Consider the following 16,995-nt stretch of genomic DNA (forward strand, 5'->3'; position numbering starts at 1 on the left):
CGTGAATGGATTTCCCAAGGGGCTTGAACTAACCAGCTGCAGAGTTCTGCAAAGAGGCGTGCACCTCTGAATCTGCTCCAAGGACATGCCTGGCCTTCATGCACTTGCCATTGTGGGCAATCCTTTGCGTAACCCTAAAATGAATCTATGACAGGCTTCCTCAACCTCGCCCCTCCGGATGTTTTTGGCCTACAACTCCCATGATTCTGAGCTAGCAGGACCAGTGGTCAGGGATGATGGGAACTGTAGTCTTGAAACATCTGGAGGGCCAAGTTTGAGGAAGCCTGATCTATGAGAACAGGGGGGGGAGGGGAGGCGGGCAGCCCCCCTCCAAAGAGCAGGCTTGTTTCGTGTGCCGTTGCATCTGTCCTTTTGCGGGGACAGAAAAGGAGGCCCAGGCGAGGCGCTCTTCCGCTTGCACACGTCAACCCCAAAAAGTCTCACCTCCACGGCCTTGTTGGGCAGCTGCTTGTCTGTCCACTGCTTCAGCTTGATGTCCACCGTGGTGTTGAAGGTGCCCGAGTTTGTGGTTTGTGCTGCTGGGAGGTAGATGTTTTCTATCACGTGCGTCGAGACCCTGTCCCACAAGGTCTTCTGAAGGATCTCCTCCCTAAAAAGGGCGGGGGGACAGCCAGAGGTCACTTTGCATCCCCACAGGGGGCCCAGAGAGAGAGACCCAGTGGCAAAAAGAGGCTTGTTCCCCAGGAGAGACTCCCTCCTCCCCAAGCCCCCACAAGGGAGACCAGCAAGTAGCACAAGAGGCTGTGGCGTTTCAGAGCTTTCAGCAGTTCTGGACTTGCTCAGTGCCGAGCTCTGTGCTTTTGCTTTTCTGTGTTATTCTGGTTCTAGTATATGTGTGACTGAGCATTTTTTTAATTGCTCTGCAAGCAGGAATTCAGTTCCAAGGGTTTGAGCATGGGCATTTTTGTGTATACACACAACCAATAGACAAAAATCCGCCAGTACATCTAGAAAAAGAGGTGTTGGTACTGCGTACCTTTGAGTATCCCCAGAAAAAAAGCACTGCGCTCAACCCTTGGAGCTGAACCCCCACGAGACGCCACTGCATGAAGCAAATGGATGAGAGTGTAGTCTGCTGAAAACCAGCTTCACTGCAAAATGTACAAAACAAGTAATCATTGTTGGAAATGTAAAGAAAAGGAAGGTACTTTTTACCACATGTGGTGGGTCTGTAAGGAGGTGAAGGCTTTCTGGGAAATGATCTATAATGAACTTTTTAAAATGTTGAAATATGCATTTGTAAAAAAAAACCATAAGCCTTCTTACTAAGTATTGTAGGTAGTGAAATACATCAGCAAGATAAAAGACTTTTTATATGCAACAACTGCAGCAAGAATATTATTAGCCCAATGATGGAAGCAAGAAGAGAAACCAACGAAAAAGAGGGGCAGACGAAATTAATGGACTATGCCGAGTTGGCAAAACTAACAGGGAAAATTCGGAACCAGCAAGACCAGACTTTCCTGAAAGGCTGGAATAAATTTACAGAATACTTGAAAGACAACTGTAAACAACTAACTTTGCTAGTAGGGCTGCAAGAAGTTTTGTAGGGGTTTATCAATTATTGCAAAGTATAATTTAAGAATTGTTGATTTGTGATTAGGATTTAATAGTAATAATTATAATTCCAGAATGCAGTATTAGATAATAAGTGGGGAAACCCACTTATGCAGTATTAGATAATAAGTGGGGAAACTCGGCATAGTCCATTAGAGCAGTGTTTCTCAACCAGTGTGCCTCCAGATGTTTTGGGACTACAACTCCCATCATCCCTAGCTAGCAAGACCAGTGGTCAGGAATGATGGGAGTTGTAGTCCCAAAACATCTGGAGGCACACTGGTTGAGAAACACTGCATTAGAGGAGGAGGGAAGTCTCAGGCTGTTGTAGCCAAATGCTTTCTATATTATATATAAGTTGAACGTTACGTTTAAAATATTTGCAAAAACTAATAAAAATTATTGTATATAAAAAAGAAAACCAGCTTGACTGCAGCTTACTTCCCAAGGCAAGCAGCAGCAGCAGCAGCAGCACCACCCAAGCCTTGGTCAGGAGCAGATCCCTGTGATCGTGAGGATCATCCAGCTGGATCACTGGAAACCCTTTTCGCTCCTCCAGTTGCTTCTTAGTAAGGCCAGCCAAGCTCCAGCCTTTGCTTGATTGCTACGGAGAGTGTCTCCCTTCTGTGGTAAACTCAAAATTGCCAAGTGAGCCCAGATGGGTCCAGACTTGCTCTGCTCTTTAAAAGTAGAGCAGGCAGCCAGGTTTTCAAACCTTGTAAGAGTTATTTATGAGAACTTAAAAGGAACTGAAGAATTTAAAGCAAAAGCAAAATGACACCCCCCCCCAAAAAAAACCCCTCTAAAAGCACGGACTGCTGTTGTGTTTGGCCAAATGATGATTTACATCAAGCTCTGGCCCAAAGCAAATCAATCCATTCAGCGAACGCTGTTCCTGGAACGTGACACATTTCAGTTCACCCATCAAAGCCTCCTGGCCTGATCTGGCAGGTGAGGATCTAAAAGGCTCCACAGGGAACTGCCTACCTGGGAGAAAAGAGTCTCCAGCGAGAAAACATTGCGTTGCTAAAACGGGATCCAAGAGGGTCAACTTCCTGGCGGTCCCCAGCCCTGAAGGCTGCAAAGGAGCACTGCAGGAGGGGCTGTATGTGCACACACACATAGCCATGCAACCATCCCAGGTCCTGGCTCGGTCTTTGCCAAACTGGGCAAGAGATGCACACAGACACAGCTTCCCAGACTGAATAGAGGCCTTTCATAAAGTCCAACTTTTCAGGGTGCAGACTCTCCCCTCTTTCCTTTTTGGTTTTCATTTAAGTAAAGAGCAGAGTGTTTACAGCCTTCTGCAAAGAGTTGCTTTTGCCTATATTTAGAAAAGACTCTCCCCTCTCTGCTGGCTTCTATAACTCATGGATGAAGAACAGTCAAGAACAGACGCTAGGATTTCTCTGAAGAGAGCAGCAAACTTGCCAGTCCTCCCCCAGAATGGCCAGGGGTTGCCAAAGTCAGACACGCAGAACCAATAAATGTTTTATAGGGGGAAAGGAGTGGATGGATCCCAGATGGGCTTTTCTGGGGTGTATGGCATCATCACAGGATCACGGAGAATGCAGGGCAGCCTATTTTAATCTTCACAGAACCTGCTCTATAAACTAAAAAGCCAGCACAAATGAAGAAGAAAAAATAATAATCTCCGACTAATTACTGTACCAGTGCTTTGGTGTCACCTGGCTCAAGCTTATGACTTCATCGAGGATTTCGTTCTTTGCTTTTTCAAACAGTTCATTCTAGACAGAAAAACAAGAAGCATTTGTGGCCATTGAGACGCTTGCGATAAGTCAGACGGATGAATGTACACGGAAATGCTGTGCGGATTCAGAGCCCTGGGGCTATCTAGCCCAAGGATGGGCAAACGACAGGCCACTCCTTCAATGAAATTAACTGAGTGGCCCCCTTCAAGCAGCGGTTCTGATGTTTCATTGAGCTGCTCAAGATGCCCTGATTCCCCTCCCAGGTCCAGTCCTTCCCCCTCCCCCTCCCTCCTGCCCCCACCAGCCCATGTGCGTCCCAGGACAAAAGCACAAAATGCTACACAGGAGCACTGATCAACAGGTCTCCCTAAGGAAGCGGCTCCATAACTGCAGCAGCAGTGCCAGCAAGACGGGGCTCCCATCCTGGGTAAAATGCAGGCCAGCCCTCTCCCATCAAAGCTCCCCCGAAACGAGGATGGAGACCAAGGCCCACTCTGGCTCTCAGCCAGGAAATGGACTTACCCGGTCAAGTTCTCGCAAGCGGGGGTAGTTATTCTTCCACTCAGTCTCCAGATTAAAACGGGTTGCTATGGGGAGAAATTAAGGGGAAGGGAGGTCAAATCCGTGGCGAGTTTATCTGGAGCCAGAGATTCACCCTCAAAAGTGAGTGGGCAGCAGCCAACTCCTGCACCTGCTCCTTTCTGCAGCAGCTCCTGCCCCACAAAGGCTCCCATGGGGACCTGACTGAATGAGCTACGTTGATTGTGGAAAATGAGGTGGGGGGGCCCTTTCTGTGCCTGGAGCCCACACATATGGAAGGTGCCCATGCCTGATGTTTCATCCAAGTCAAACAATGCACACGACATGTTAAAGAACCAGGTTGGGAAACACGTCCATTCCACACACACACACACCCAAGCACATGTTTTCCCTTCGTACAGGGAGGCAAGCACATTCCAACACATGGATCCTGTCTTCAACGGTGTGTCACTTGCAAACTGCGGCGCAGCTTAAAATGTTTGCAGAGCGCCTATTTCTATTGATTGCATACAATTTATACACAAACTTCAAAGCAGTTTACAAAATAGGTAAAACAATAAAATTGTCAGTAAGGAAAAATGACCATCATTCAAAACTTTCAAGAATTAAAACAACAGACTAACATTCCCACTTTTTAAGATAAGCCCAGAAAGCAGTTTCAAGCAAGAATCCTGAGGAGGGCCCAGCAATACTCCCCATATCCAGGGGAATCAGACACCAGGACAGGCCCGGCACCTGAGAAGAGATGGACTCCTCAGTCCAAGGTTTCCTACGGATCTGCCAGCACAACTGTTACCTTTGAAAGCGTCCGCCTGCTGCTCCACAGACTCTCGCACCATTTTCCAAAAACAGTCCGACACGGCAAGGCTGAGGTTCCGCGTGGTCACCTGGTGGGCCTTCAGCATGCAGTTCCTGCAAAGGACACAACAGCGACACAAACACTGGGGCAGATTTGTGAGCAATAGAACAACTTCCCCAACAAAAAAATTAAAGAAGCAAACGCAGGGGGAAAGAGGGAAACATCACTAATGTTTGATGTTTTATCGCTTCTTATTATTATTCTGTAGCATGCCGCCCAGAGTGGCTGGTGAAACCCAGCCAGATGGACAGGGTATAAGTAAAATTTTTATTCTTCTTATTATTATTATTAGTAGTAGTACCGTAGTAGTAGTTGTGATTCCTGCATTGCAGGGGGTTCGACTAGGTGATCCTACAATTCTACGGTTTTCCTCTGGAGCCAAGAGACTGTATAATTTCATTGTGAGACATCAGAAACAAGGATCCACAAATGGGTGGCGCCCAGGCCCCTGCTGTTCCCCCACATGGAGAAGGGGCATATAGCCCCCCAGTTTCACTGTGCAAAGCTGGGGATGATGTCCCCTCATTAGCTCCAAACTGAGGCTCATTGTACGGTCCAGAGAAAGGAGGGCTGCTGACCCCAGGGCGTGAATTTGAGAAGCCGCCCAGAGTGGTTGGGGAAACCCAGCCAGATGGGGGGGGGTATAAATAATAATAATAAGAATAATAATAATAATAATAATAATAATAATAAACAGAAAGATGGACAGAGCGTAGAAGCACATTCTGTGCTACTGTCCTGTGGCAGGATGCAATTTCTCAGCCAGAATGAAGCTCCAGCCCTAAAGCACAAGGACTAAGGACTAGGGAGCAGACACAGAAGGACCTGGCAGTGGCACAGGGCTGGATTTTAAAGGAAGGGAGAGTCCATTCACCTGGGGTTGTCTCCAGTGGTAGCTTTGCATTAACGGAAATCATTTGCGCTCATGCAAAGGCCAAGTGCCCCCATTTCTACTGATCTTTCCTACCTACTGAAGTTCTCTGCACTATATCCCACACTGTTACCAAGAGCCCCTGAACCCCAGGGGGCAGCTTTCCAAGACATGAAGTGTTTTCCATTAACACAAAGCCATTGCTTGGATACAACCCCTTTAGGTTTTCCTATGAATTATCTTCAGGTCCAAATCCCTCCAGGAATGTTGCACACAACCGCTGCATTTCTCCAGATCAGAGGCTGGGAGTTTCTGGATTATTCCCGAGGCTATTTCCACTGGGCTCTCGCACAGGATTAACCCCACACTTGACATTTCTGAGGGCTGAAAGGTCCACATTTTGGTGATGAAAGCTTCCGCCGCTCAGCAGGGAAGTCATGTGGAGTCGGAAAGTCTTTCAGGATGGCCCGTTCCAAGCAACCCCCCAGGCGATCACACTTTGCTTCTTGATAAACCATTTCAGCCCATGTTTCACACAAACCACCCCCTAAAGCCTGTACTGCCCACTGGCACGAAAACCAGCAAGAGGCACTTCAAAAACAAGAACAAATATTGGCATACTTGAGTAGTTTGGAGCTTTGGAAAAATTCCTCTTCATACTCTTTAATAGATTCAATACTTTCGCAGCTATTTCCTAGAGGCAGCCGGGTTGGGGGGGGGGAGAGGGAGGGAGAGAGAGAGGGAGAAAAAACACACTCAGCACTGTCCAGCATATGCACTGTGCCTCCACCCGCTGGCCCAATGCAAAGCTGGGATTACCTCTTCCTGTGACGACTGCAAAATACCCAAGCGCCTTCATTGGAAAGAGTTTGCCTTCAATGATCTGCTGGATCTGTGAAAACGGGAAAGCAGCAAAGCTGATCTCGTAGGAATTCTCAGCTTTCCTTTACTCAAACAGTGAAACAAGATAACAAATAGGAAAGTGTGGCTGGGGGGGGGGGCTTCTTAGCCTGGCAAAAGCCCATGGAAGCCAGCCCTGAATCAAGTTCTGGGGCTTTAAAAACCCTCTGCAACAGCCTAGAGCTGATGCATGCTTTAACTACCGGTATCTGCAGAGTGCTTTAAAAATAAGGAGCAGTCTCTTTTTCAAAAGGAGCAATTATAACATGCTTACACACAAAAAACCTGAGAACGTTTAAATGTTGGACTAGCTCCCAGGGAGCAACTTTTCTCATAAGCTATAACCGCTTATATAAAAAAAGAAAAGAAAAAAGGAACATTTCCACATACACACTCCTGGGGGAGCCCACAAAAGTTTGCTGACTTGCTGACTTCAGAAAGCAAGCTTTCCTGGTGCCGCAGTCAGAGAAAAGCCTGGACAAAACCCCTGGCCTTTTCAGTTGTGGCCCCAACCCTCTGGGACTGCCGCAGGCCCCTCCCTCTGCTCAGCCCATGCAGAAGAGAGAGAAGCGGATTTAAAACACCTCCCGGAGACTCATCTGTCTACAGGGGCCCTTACTGGCTCGTGCATCACTGCTGTGTTGTATTTTATGTGTGATATAGAAGTAACTTTGAATTTTAATATTATATGATTTTATGCAAAACCCCTTTGGATTCTGTGTATTAAGCATTATAATATGACTAGAGCAGAGATCATGACTAAACATTAAGAAGAACTTTCTGACATTAAGAGCTGCTCAACAGCGGAACGGACTCCCTCAGAAGGTGGTGGACTCTCCTTCACTTAAGGTTTTTCAACAGGGGCTGGGTGGCCATCTCTCACGGGCTGTTTAGCTGTGATTCCTGCTTTACAGAAGTTTTGACTAGATGACCCTTGGAGTCCCTTTCTATCAATATTTTTGATCAATCAAATCAACCCAGAAGCAAAAATCAGAGTCACGTAGCGTCTGCAGAGCAAACCTGAAACCTTTGAGAACAGAAGCCATCTAACGACTCCCAACAGCTCTGGGCATCAAATTGTCAAAATAAAAAGTCCCTCTGGGATTTTCCAGCAGAAGTTTCTCTTCTTGCCCTCCCCAGAGGCCCTGCCAGCATCTGCTGGACAAAATCATTCCTCCACATCCTCCTCTTCCTCACCCTGCTTGGACTGGCCACGTTTTTCTCGGCGAGGTCCACTTTTGTCAGAACAAAGATTGTCCTCCTGCCCTGAGGGTCCATTTGGCTGACCAAGTCAGTGACGATGCTGCGCTCGGCGTCCACAGACCCATCTGGAAATGAAGCAGATTTGCCATAACCTCGCAAAACATGCAAATTGTTTTCAGCAATGAGGCAGGAGCTGAACAACTTATTTGAAGTCGAAATAAATTAAAAAATTGTCCAGTAGCACATTAGAGACCAACTAAGTTTGTTCTGGGTATAAGCTTTCGTGTGCATGCACACTTCTTCAGATACACTGAAACAGAAGTCACCTGACCCTTATATATAGTACTGAGAGGGTGGGGTGGGGTTTTTCTCAGGAGGGTAGTAGGAGATGGGTGATTGACTCAATGGGTATGGTAAACCTGTTGACAGGTTATGGTAAACCTGTCAACAGTCATTTAACAATTGTCAATTGTCACTATATATAAGGGTCTGGTGACTTCTGTTCCAGCGTATCTGAAGAAGTGTGCATGCACACAAAAGCTTATACCCAGAACAAACTTAGTTGGTCTCTAAGGTGCTACTGGACAATTTTAAATTTTATTTATTTATTTCGACTGCGTCAGACCAACACAGCTACCTACCTGAATCTAAATTCATTTGAAGGTAAGAGCTAAACCCAGAACATGCCTAGTGGTTCAACTTGGGGACCCAGAAGGCACAAGTGATTAACAGAGTCCCAAAGCCAGAAAAAAGAAGAGGCCAGCTAATTCCATCCCTCTGCCCTGCCCTGCCCTCCACAACCCCAACCACAAAAAAGGAGCAGGCATGGTCTGTGCTCCCAAAAATCAGAGCGAATGACGGGTAACCAAGACACAAGGACATTCCAGTTGTTCTCCGACCTCCTCCTTTACCTTGAATGCAAAGGATGATGGCGTTAGGATTCTGCATGTAGGCTTTGCTGATGCTGAAGATCGTTTCCTTTGTGTCTGGGGCCATCCCTGACGTCACCGTCTGTGAAAAGAGATCAAGAAGGGCAGGAAAAGAGCAACAGGTGGTGTCAAAGAACTGGGAGGAAGCAGAGGGCTCAGATATCCCTGGCAGGTGCATGCTCAGCTCTTTCAAAAAAGCTCTCCTTGGAAGGAGATTCCACAGCGTCTCTCGGCAGCTTATTTCAAGAACTGCTCTCAAGTTCTTGAAGGCAATAAGACCATAAGAGCAGCCCTAACATTATGATATGTATGTGAGAGAGAAAGTGTTATGTATAAATACGAGCCAAGCATTCTTCCACCTCACTGTGGTTATTAGGAGAAATTGGGGCCAACCAGGCAGCTGATGATAATGGAAGAACAAATCTATAGGTTATAGTTTTTCTGTGTCCAGGGCAGCTGTCTCCCAGCTCCATCTGGTACGCAGGCGGAGACCCTACCTGCCCGCAGACTGTCTCGCCTGAGTGGTGCATGCGCTAGTTATCTCCCGCTTGGACTGCTGCAACACGCTCTACATGGGGCTACTTTTGAAGGTGACCCAGAAACTACAACTAATCCAGAATGCGGCAGCTAGACTGGTGACTGGGAGCAGCGGCCAGGACCACCTAACACAGGTCCTGAAAGACCTACATTGGCTCCCAGTATGTTTTCGAGCACAATTCAAAGTGTTGGTGCTGACCTTGAAAGCCCAAGAGGCTCAGTGGTTTTGATCACAGCACTACTTTCAAAGTGTTGGTGCTGACCTTTAAAGTCCAGTATACCTGAAGGAGCGTCTGCACCCCCATCGTTCTGCCCGGACACTGAGGTCCAGCACCGAGGGCCTTCTGGTGGTTCCCTCGTTGCGAGAAGCCAAGTTACAGGGAACCAGGCAGAGGGCCTTCTCGGTAGTGGCGCCCGCCCTGTGGAACGCCGTCCCATCAGATGTCAAGGAAAGAAACAACTATATGACTTTTAGAAGACATCTGAAGGCAGCCCTGTTTTGGGAAGTTTTTAATATTTGATGAATCATTGTATTTTAATATTCTGCTGGAAGCTGCCCAGAGTGGCTGGGGAAACCCAGCCAGATGGGCAGATTATAAATAATAAATTTATTTTTATTACTTTATTTATGATGATGATGATGATGATTATATCACAATTAGTAATAAGGCTGGGAAAGCAGTGCACAGATGATAAAACAAATCATATCAAAACTAAACACAATAAAAGATAGCGAAAAATTCCACCTCTCACCAACTTTCCTGTTTACTTGGCACCAAAATTCAGTTAACTGCATTGTCAGGTGGGCGATTCCAAAGTGAAGGCGCCACCAATGAGATCCCTCTGCCTGAAGTGAGTCTGGGAAAAGCCCACTGCAGCCCACCTCCAAGGGACAGGGAGGATTAGAGGGGGAGAAGCATCGCCTACTCACGCTAATGACGCCCGGCAAATCCACCAGCACCATCCTTTGCAGGCCAGGACCCTTAACGCTGAGGGAGATGGTCTGCAGAAGGAAACAAGAAAGAGCGATTTCCATGTCAGGGAGCTTCCTTTGTAAAGAAAAAGAATACGTAGATAACAATGCTCAGGGCGCCCCACAAGCCATTTCTGGATGGGGACCCAAGGGAGCTCTGGGACCATTCCCAGGGATCCAGAAACAGCCAGGCCTCACCTCAGTGCTGACGGTGCAGCCGTCACTCACGCTCTTCCTCATTCTGATCTCAATCTCATTCCTCAAGGCTGCAAGCTGTTGAAGCACAATCAGAGGTCATAACCAGAAACAAGGCACAGCACCATTCCAACAGGTGTCCAGTTCCATTTTCTTTATTTTAACAGGGAAAGGCACGTTCAAGGCACATGTTTGTCTCCCCCCCCCAATGAAAGTGATCAGGTGTACAATGCAAACGATTTCCATGGCTGCAAAAAGCTTGTTTCTTCAAACTTACATCCTCCTCCTTGGTCAGGTCAAACTCTCGAGAGCTGTCCTTGAACATGGCCACGTGGTGGGGACCTTCGCTGAGGGTGACCTAATGGACCAAGGGGAGAAACAGCAGCAGATAGCAATTAAAGCAAAAACCCTCTGAGCAAGTTTTACGAGAGCCACACAAGGAGGGTGACGGATGCCGATTGTGCCTCCAATACTTGCCGATTCAGCGTACTCACCTTAACGGGCGAACGAGTCATCATTTCTCCAGAGCCTCGAGGGAAGATCCGGGCTTGAGCGATCATCTCGAGCACACTGGTTTTTCCAGCGCTCTGATCTCCAACCACTACAACCTTAAATGAAAACATTCAAATCACCAGCTTTTAACAGAAACTCATGTGCCACCCACCCTCGACCCGTGACAAAGTGCACTTTTTACCAGCTACTCTAGATTATATATCCGGAATTGGCTTCCCTAGTTGTGTTGTTGTGGGGGGGGGGGGGAGCTTTTCAGAAGATAAATTCAGAAGATTCCATTGTATTTATTTATAGGAAATGAAGAAGCTAGTTACTTTTTACTTAAGATGTCCCCAAATCGAGCAAAACGTTGCCTATCTACTGTTAAAAAACAGCAACACATGTGGTTGAACTGGAGGGCATTAAACTATGCCAGTCTTTATTGCAAATGTGAAATGGTTGAACACTGATCACTCACTTACCCGAGGTAAATGATCATGGGTGTTATAGCTGGCATCGTAATCCGACAGAGTATCCAGGACTTCAGAATACATGTCAATCAAAGATTTCTAAGAACAAAAGAAGGAAAGAAGGAAAGCTAATTTGAACGGTGCCCAAAGCATCAGGAAGGCTTCTGGCAGCACCGAAAAGCAAGTGACTGTTTGCTCTCCTATCCCTGCAGCTTAATCTATGGGACCAATTATGGCAGGACAGGCTGCATCTTACACTGGAACCAGGATAGGACAACAGGATAGGATCACAGAATCCAAACTGGCATTTCCCTTCAGAAGGAGCACCAATCACTCAAGGGAATGGCTTAATTTTTTTTATTAACCAAAAGTACTGCTGAAAGGTGTAAGCACAGATGAGCAAAGATGGAATAGAAGGCCCGGAGCTGGGAAAACTGGTGAAGTTTTATGCACATTTTGCATGCAGGGGGGATACCTTCAGCTTCCTCTGGTGGATGCCTTTGTCGTCTTTCTGCAAGACAATCTTCCTGAGCTCTTTGTTCTCCTTCTCTAAACGCTCAAGCATCCGTTGGTATTTCAACTGCAAAACAATAACACAACTTTGAAAACCGGGGGGGGGGGGCGAGGAGGGTCAGGGTCAGGAGGGGAGTATGAAGGCAAAGGAAAGGAGACTCAGTGCTAACAGGGCCCTGCTCTCTTGAACCAAATCTGCCCTAGCTGCAGAGCTACATTACCATCATCAAACAAATGAATTGCTTAATGGACTCTGACCTGATGAAATGTAATAGAACAAATTGGAATCAACTGATGAAATTCAACAGAAAGCATGGCATCCTTGGCTGAAATCATAAGCACAGTCACTTAAGGAAGGATCCTGATTGAATACAGCAGAAACAAACCAGGATTAAAATTGGGCAGTGATGTAAGATAGAACCAAATGAAGGGGGGGGGGAAGGAAAGATTTGGGAAGGTCCTTTCAACTTGAACAGTGGAATTTGCACACTCGCAAATGATCTGCCACCCAGAGAGTTGTGCCATTCACCTTTTGTTTGTTTCGCTTTTAAATATTATAGAGGCTCCCCCCCCCGGTCCTTCAATATGGGGCCTGGTCGACATGAAAGCTCTGGAAGTGAATGAATTTGCAGTGAGTCAGACCCAATTCCTTTTCCCCGTGTGAATTCTGGCCATAACACCGGCAAGGCTACCCTACCTGAGTGCGCAGGAGTTCTTCTTGCAGCTGATCTACCTTTTCTTTGTCAGAAACCTGCAAGAGTCACAAGCATAAATGTTTTTTATGTTCAGGAGACCAAAAATACAAGAACAAACCCGACCACTCCTCGCTGTTGGTGGAGCTGAGCGCCATCTATTTCACAAGAACCATCCAATCAAGTTTTCTTTCTCAAAGCGACAGAGAAAGAAACTCAGGTGGGGGGGGGGGGAGAGAAGCATCTCTTTAATTCACGTAACTTGAGATAATGGCTGGTACACTCATTCACCCCTTTAAAAAGAGAAGTCAACACATCTTAGTATCACTTTACAACCCCAGAACGTTACTTGGCAGGGCAGCCTCATGTGCAGTCTTCGTTAAATCGTAATTCTAGATGCCACCAAGCACAGGGTTATTTGCTTAAGCCCCTTTGAACTCGGTGGGTCTGGTAGGTGTGCTGATGCCCAGTGGTGGGAGGCATGTGCCAGGATAAGTAAAGACCCAGGAGTTTGGGAAGGAGCCCTCTTTTGGCTGCCAGGCTTTGCTTCATATACTTCACAGCCCACTAATGCCTCAGGGTCAACTGGATCTTGCGGTGAACCGTTCCAGTGTGGCAAAGCCTTCTGTTCTACTCCACATATGCAAAGAGATTTCTAGAGCTGGTTTTTATAAAAAAGGAAGTCCTGTTTTTGCTCTGGCTCCAGAAATGGCAGTCAAGGCCACAAACAACTTTGCTGTACAGGAGAAGTCGGAGGAAACTCAAGATGGAAAAATGCCTGATTGGAAACATCCCAACTGCCATCCAGCACATGAGGACAGAGAGAGGACATTGGTGTGAGTGCTCTGACTCCCACCAAGAGATGCTAGACATGGCTAGCGACACACTTCCCTCCAGATGGGCTGGAGGCCCAGACACTCATCTCAAAGAAGGCCCACACTTGCCAGCAGGCCTCTAAGGGCTAGCCGTTGTCCCAAGGGGCAGCCAGAAGCCCTACTTTGAAACAGGAAGCAACTTATAAACATGTTTTGAGCATGTAAAAGGTCCGGTTTTAATGACCAAGAAGAAACAAAAAAACCATAACAGCTTCCACTGGCAATTAATAGGCTGAGCACACTGAAACAAACTCGGAATGGGTGAATTTCCAGGTTCAAAAACTGTGTTTGTTAGGTACATGAGAAAACTAACTGCCTAGTGAAAACTTGCAAGTTTAATTTGCTCTCCTATAATCTCTCTCTCCTGCACACATGCATGGACACACCTCTGAGCATGAATGATCTTTTTTTGGGGGGGGGGCTCCTTTCCCCTTTGGAATCTGAACAGAAAGCAGAGGTCAGCTCACACTGCCTTTTACTGAGCTGCCTACTGGTGACCCTGGAGCTTTCGCTTGGGGGTGTGTGTGTGTGTGTTACACTGAACTTTTGTTTGACAATTTCTGGGAGAGGGAGATGGAGTCCTCCCATTCTAACTTATTTGCCAAACGCTGCAGGTGATAAAAGAAGCAGGCACACACGCCCAAAGGAGGCTGGTGATGCACGTTTTTAGATTCTCAGGATGGAGACAGTTGACTGCCCTTTATAAAAGCAAAAAAAAAAAAAAAAAAACAGCCACTGACATGCCCATCAGACCAGTCATCTGGCTGGGGAGGGAAGCAGAGGTGTCTGTGGGCACCAGGAGCAAAGAGCTGGAATGGCACACAGCACAGGGGCCAACTGCCAAGGTCCTGCTCGTTTCATCACTGCTTGTGCAGGACACGTTCTTTGTGCCTTGTGGCTGCTGTCACATTTTCAGTAACTCCCACCAACACCATGGGCAGGCTGGCCACAATCCATGGCTCTGCAGGGCTCTCCGGCACCTGCAGACCTCTGTGCAATGGAGAACGCCCTCTCCGTGCTGAAGCCAGAGTCAGCTTTGTACACACAGCAGGACATGCAAAGCTGTTCCCAACAGCTGAGCGAAAAGGCCAGCACACTCTCCCTGCACTGAAGCCAAGGAAAAGCCTGAGCAGGCGCCACTATATGGCAGCGTGGAACAAGCAGGCTTCTGAGGCACTGATCCAAACGCAAGCAAGCCCAGGCGCTCCTGGTTTCGGAAGACATTTCTGCTTCTAGCAGTTCCCCATTTCTACAGCTGCTCCTCATCTTCACAGGATTTGGTCCCCACTTGCAAATAGCATGCAAGGGGGCTCCGGTGAAAAGTCATGTGTACCTGTGTGTTGTGTCTATAATGGGGTCTGTTTCATGGGACCATTGCTCAAATTTGCAGTCGCTCTGCCATGAATGGATATTTGTCAACCCAGAGGAGCTACATCCCATGTCGGTCATATAAACCAGCAAGGCCAGGGCAGCCCCTATTTAAAAGCTGCCCTAAGCAATTTCCCTATTCAAAATTATGATCACGAAGAGTGCGAGGAGGAGAGCTGTGCTGGATCGGACCAAAAAGGGTCTCTCTTACTTCCAGCAGGGGCCAACCAGGTGCTTCCAGGTGGCTCATAAAGGCATCCACTCTCCCCTTTGTTTCCAGCGCTGGGGATTCAGAGAGAGAGAGAGAGAGAGAGAGAGAGAGAGAGAGAGAGAGAGAGAGAGAGCAGGGACCGTCTCCCTTCCTGCACTGCACGTGCAGGGTGGATTAGATTTAAATCACAATTTAAATCACTAGTCAGTAAGACTTGATTTATATAAAAAATTTTTTTGCAGAAAGACTCATTCTTGTGGTATAATCTTAATACTGGTATTTACAAGATGAAGGTTTCATTTTTGGAATACCGGTAATAAATTTTTAGAGTAGTTTTTACAGTTATATATCAAAAAGAACTGATTTGGTTATACTATTAGAAATACATAGACAGATAATTATGAAATTATTGTGAGGTTTAATAAGTTAATTGTTTATATTTGGACAACTTGTGGCCCTTGTGGTTTCTTCCAACTCTATGATTCTATTTCTTTGGAGGTCTTTAAGCAGAGGCTTGACAGGCATATGTCAAGAATGCTTTGATGGTGTTTCCTGCTTGGCAGGGGGTTGGACTGGATAGCCCTTGTGGTCTCTTCCAACTCTATGATTCTATGAACTTATCTGCTGTACGTTATTGGAAGGAGAAAATTAATCATTTCAATAACAATTTAAACAATTTATTTAACTAAAACAAAAACATTATAGCATATGTATCCATGTTTGTTAACTGATGTGGTTAAACAATAAAAAACACACACAACATAGACTGAGTTTTAGCACACATGAAAAACTTAGAACAAATCTGTATTTCCTAATGAATAGCCTTTGGACTAAAATGTAACTTAAATAGAAAACTATCTTTAGAAAGATTTTTCCTCCAGAAACATTTTATTTAAAAAAATCCAATTTAAATGAAAAAAAATTCATTTTTATCCACCCTGTGCATGAGGTTGGGCTAGATGACCCTCAGTGCCCCTTTCAGCTCCATGAGGCTATGAATACTCAGATACAAGTTAGTAGAACAGGTTAGTGGGTTCCAGAAACAAAATTAAGTGCAGATCTTTCCCACGACGAACATCAGTTTCGATCACATTTAAACCCCAGAAATCGCCATGCTGAAAGACAGTGCTTTGAGAAAACTTTCACAGACAATGAACTGCTGCTAGGTCACTGCCAGGGCCCACAACCAGAGTCGAATCAAGGATTCATTGGTTGGTATCAAATCACAGCGTCCGATTGGGATGGACTGGATTAGATTAGAGCCGATTTTTGGGGAGGGGGGAGTGAGTGAGAGAACAATTGCACAGCACCCCGTGCCTTTCAGTCATCACCTTTCGCTTCTGCTGGGAGGAGCCGGGGCCCATTTGGTCAGTGGCTCTGCTCGCCTCCTCTTCGTGCTGCTGGATTTCCTGCTGCAAGAGAATGAGCTCGCCCAGAAGACCCTGCCGCAAGTTTACAATGAGGAGGAGAAGGGAGAAAAATATGGAGGTGAGGGGAGTGATAATGTTAAACCAAAGGGTGCAACACAAAGGCAGGCAGGGGCACAGGAAAGGGGGAGGCTCAAACAGACACAACAAGAGCGGAACAGAAATCGAGGGGCCACAGCTGCTGCTACCTAGGGGCATTGAGGGCCCCCTTCAGATGTCCTTTTTATTGCGCATCCAGGATGATTCACGCGCACGATGCTATCAGGGCGGTTATACTGATTCAGCTGCAATTGGCGCCTGCCCTGCAGTTTGCTGCAAAAAATGTACTATTACTGAATCCATGACGCGCAACTGCAAATACCCACAATGAAAGAGCAGTCTGGGGAGGCCCTCAGGGTTAAAGTTAAAGAAAGATGTTTTACTATCACTGGAATGTAGGAAGAAGCTGCCTTGTGCTGAGACTGAGCATTGGTCCATCTAGCTTAGTATTGTCTACACAGACTGGCAGCAGCTCTCCAGGGTTTCAGGCAGAGGATATACCCAGGCATAATTGGAGAGGCCAGAGATTAAACACCTGGGACCTTCCTCAGGCAAAGCAGATGCTCTGCCACTGAGCTCCAGCCTGTCCCCTTGTCCCCAGCGCTTAAGGA

The 16,995-nt window shown here is 46.7% G+C and overlaps 1 protein-coding gene across 14 annotated transcripts in view; it reads right to left on the minus strand.

The window, feature by feature from the left end:
- OPA1 (OPA1 mitochondrial dynamin like GTPase) overlaps nt 1–16,995 on the minus strand; it is a 58,875-nt gene that overhangs the window by 28,785 nt on the left and 13,095 nt on the right. For 7 of the 14 annotated variants that reach the window (XM_035132928.3, XM_088669346.1, XM_060274264.2 and 4 more), the window contains 16 exons: nt 16,250–16,360; nt 12,470–12,523; nt 11,735–11,839; nt 11,272–11,358; nt 10,792–10,905; nt 10,575–10,655; nt 10,301–10,375; nt 10,061–10,132; nt 8,575–8,674; nt 7,658–7,788; nt 6,380–6,452; nt 6,182–6,254; nt 4,627–4,742; nt 3,813–3,877; nt 3,250–3,326; nt 445–610 (listed from right to left, as the gene is read on the minus strand). In XM_035132928.3, coding sequence (XP_034988819.2) covers nt 445–610; nt 3,250–3,326; nt 3,813–3,877; nt 4,627–4,742; nt 6,182–6,254; nt 6,380–6,452; nt 7,658–7,788; nt 8,575–8,674; nt 10,061–10,132; nt 10,301–10,375; nt 10,575–10,655; nt 10,792–10,905; nt 11,272–11,358; nt 11,735–11,839; nt 12,470–12,523; nt 16,250–16,360 — 1,500 coding nt within the window. The remainder of the gene's footprint in view (nt 1–444; nt 611–3,249; nt 3,327–3,812; nt 3,878–4,626; nt 4,743–6,181; nt 6,255–6,379; nt 6,453–7,657; nt 7,789–8,574; nt 8,675–10,060; nt 10,133–10,300; nt 10,376–10,574; nt 10,656–10,791; nt 10,906–11,271; nt 11,359–11,734; nt 11,840–12,469; nt 12,524–16,249; nt 16,361–16,995) is intronic. The other 7 variants (XM_088669349.1, XM_088669352.1, XM_060274266.2 and 4 more) reach the window with 1 other exon arrangement.

The sequence above is a fragment of the Zootoca vivipara genome, chromosome 5 (assembly GCF_965207765.1).
Source record: "Zootoca vivipara chromosome 5, rZooViv2.hap1.1, whole genome shotgun sequence".
Classification (NCBI taxonomy): domain Eukaryota; kingdom Metazoa; phylum Chordata; class Lepidosauria; order Squamata; family Lacertidae; genus Zootoca; species Zootoca vivipara.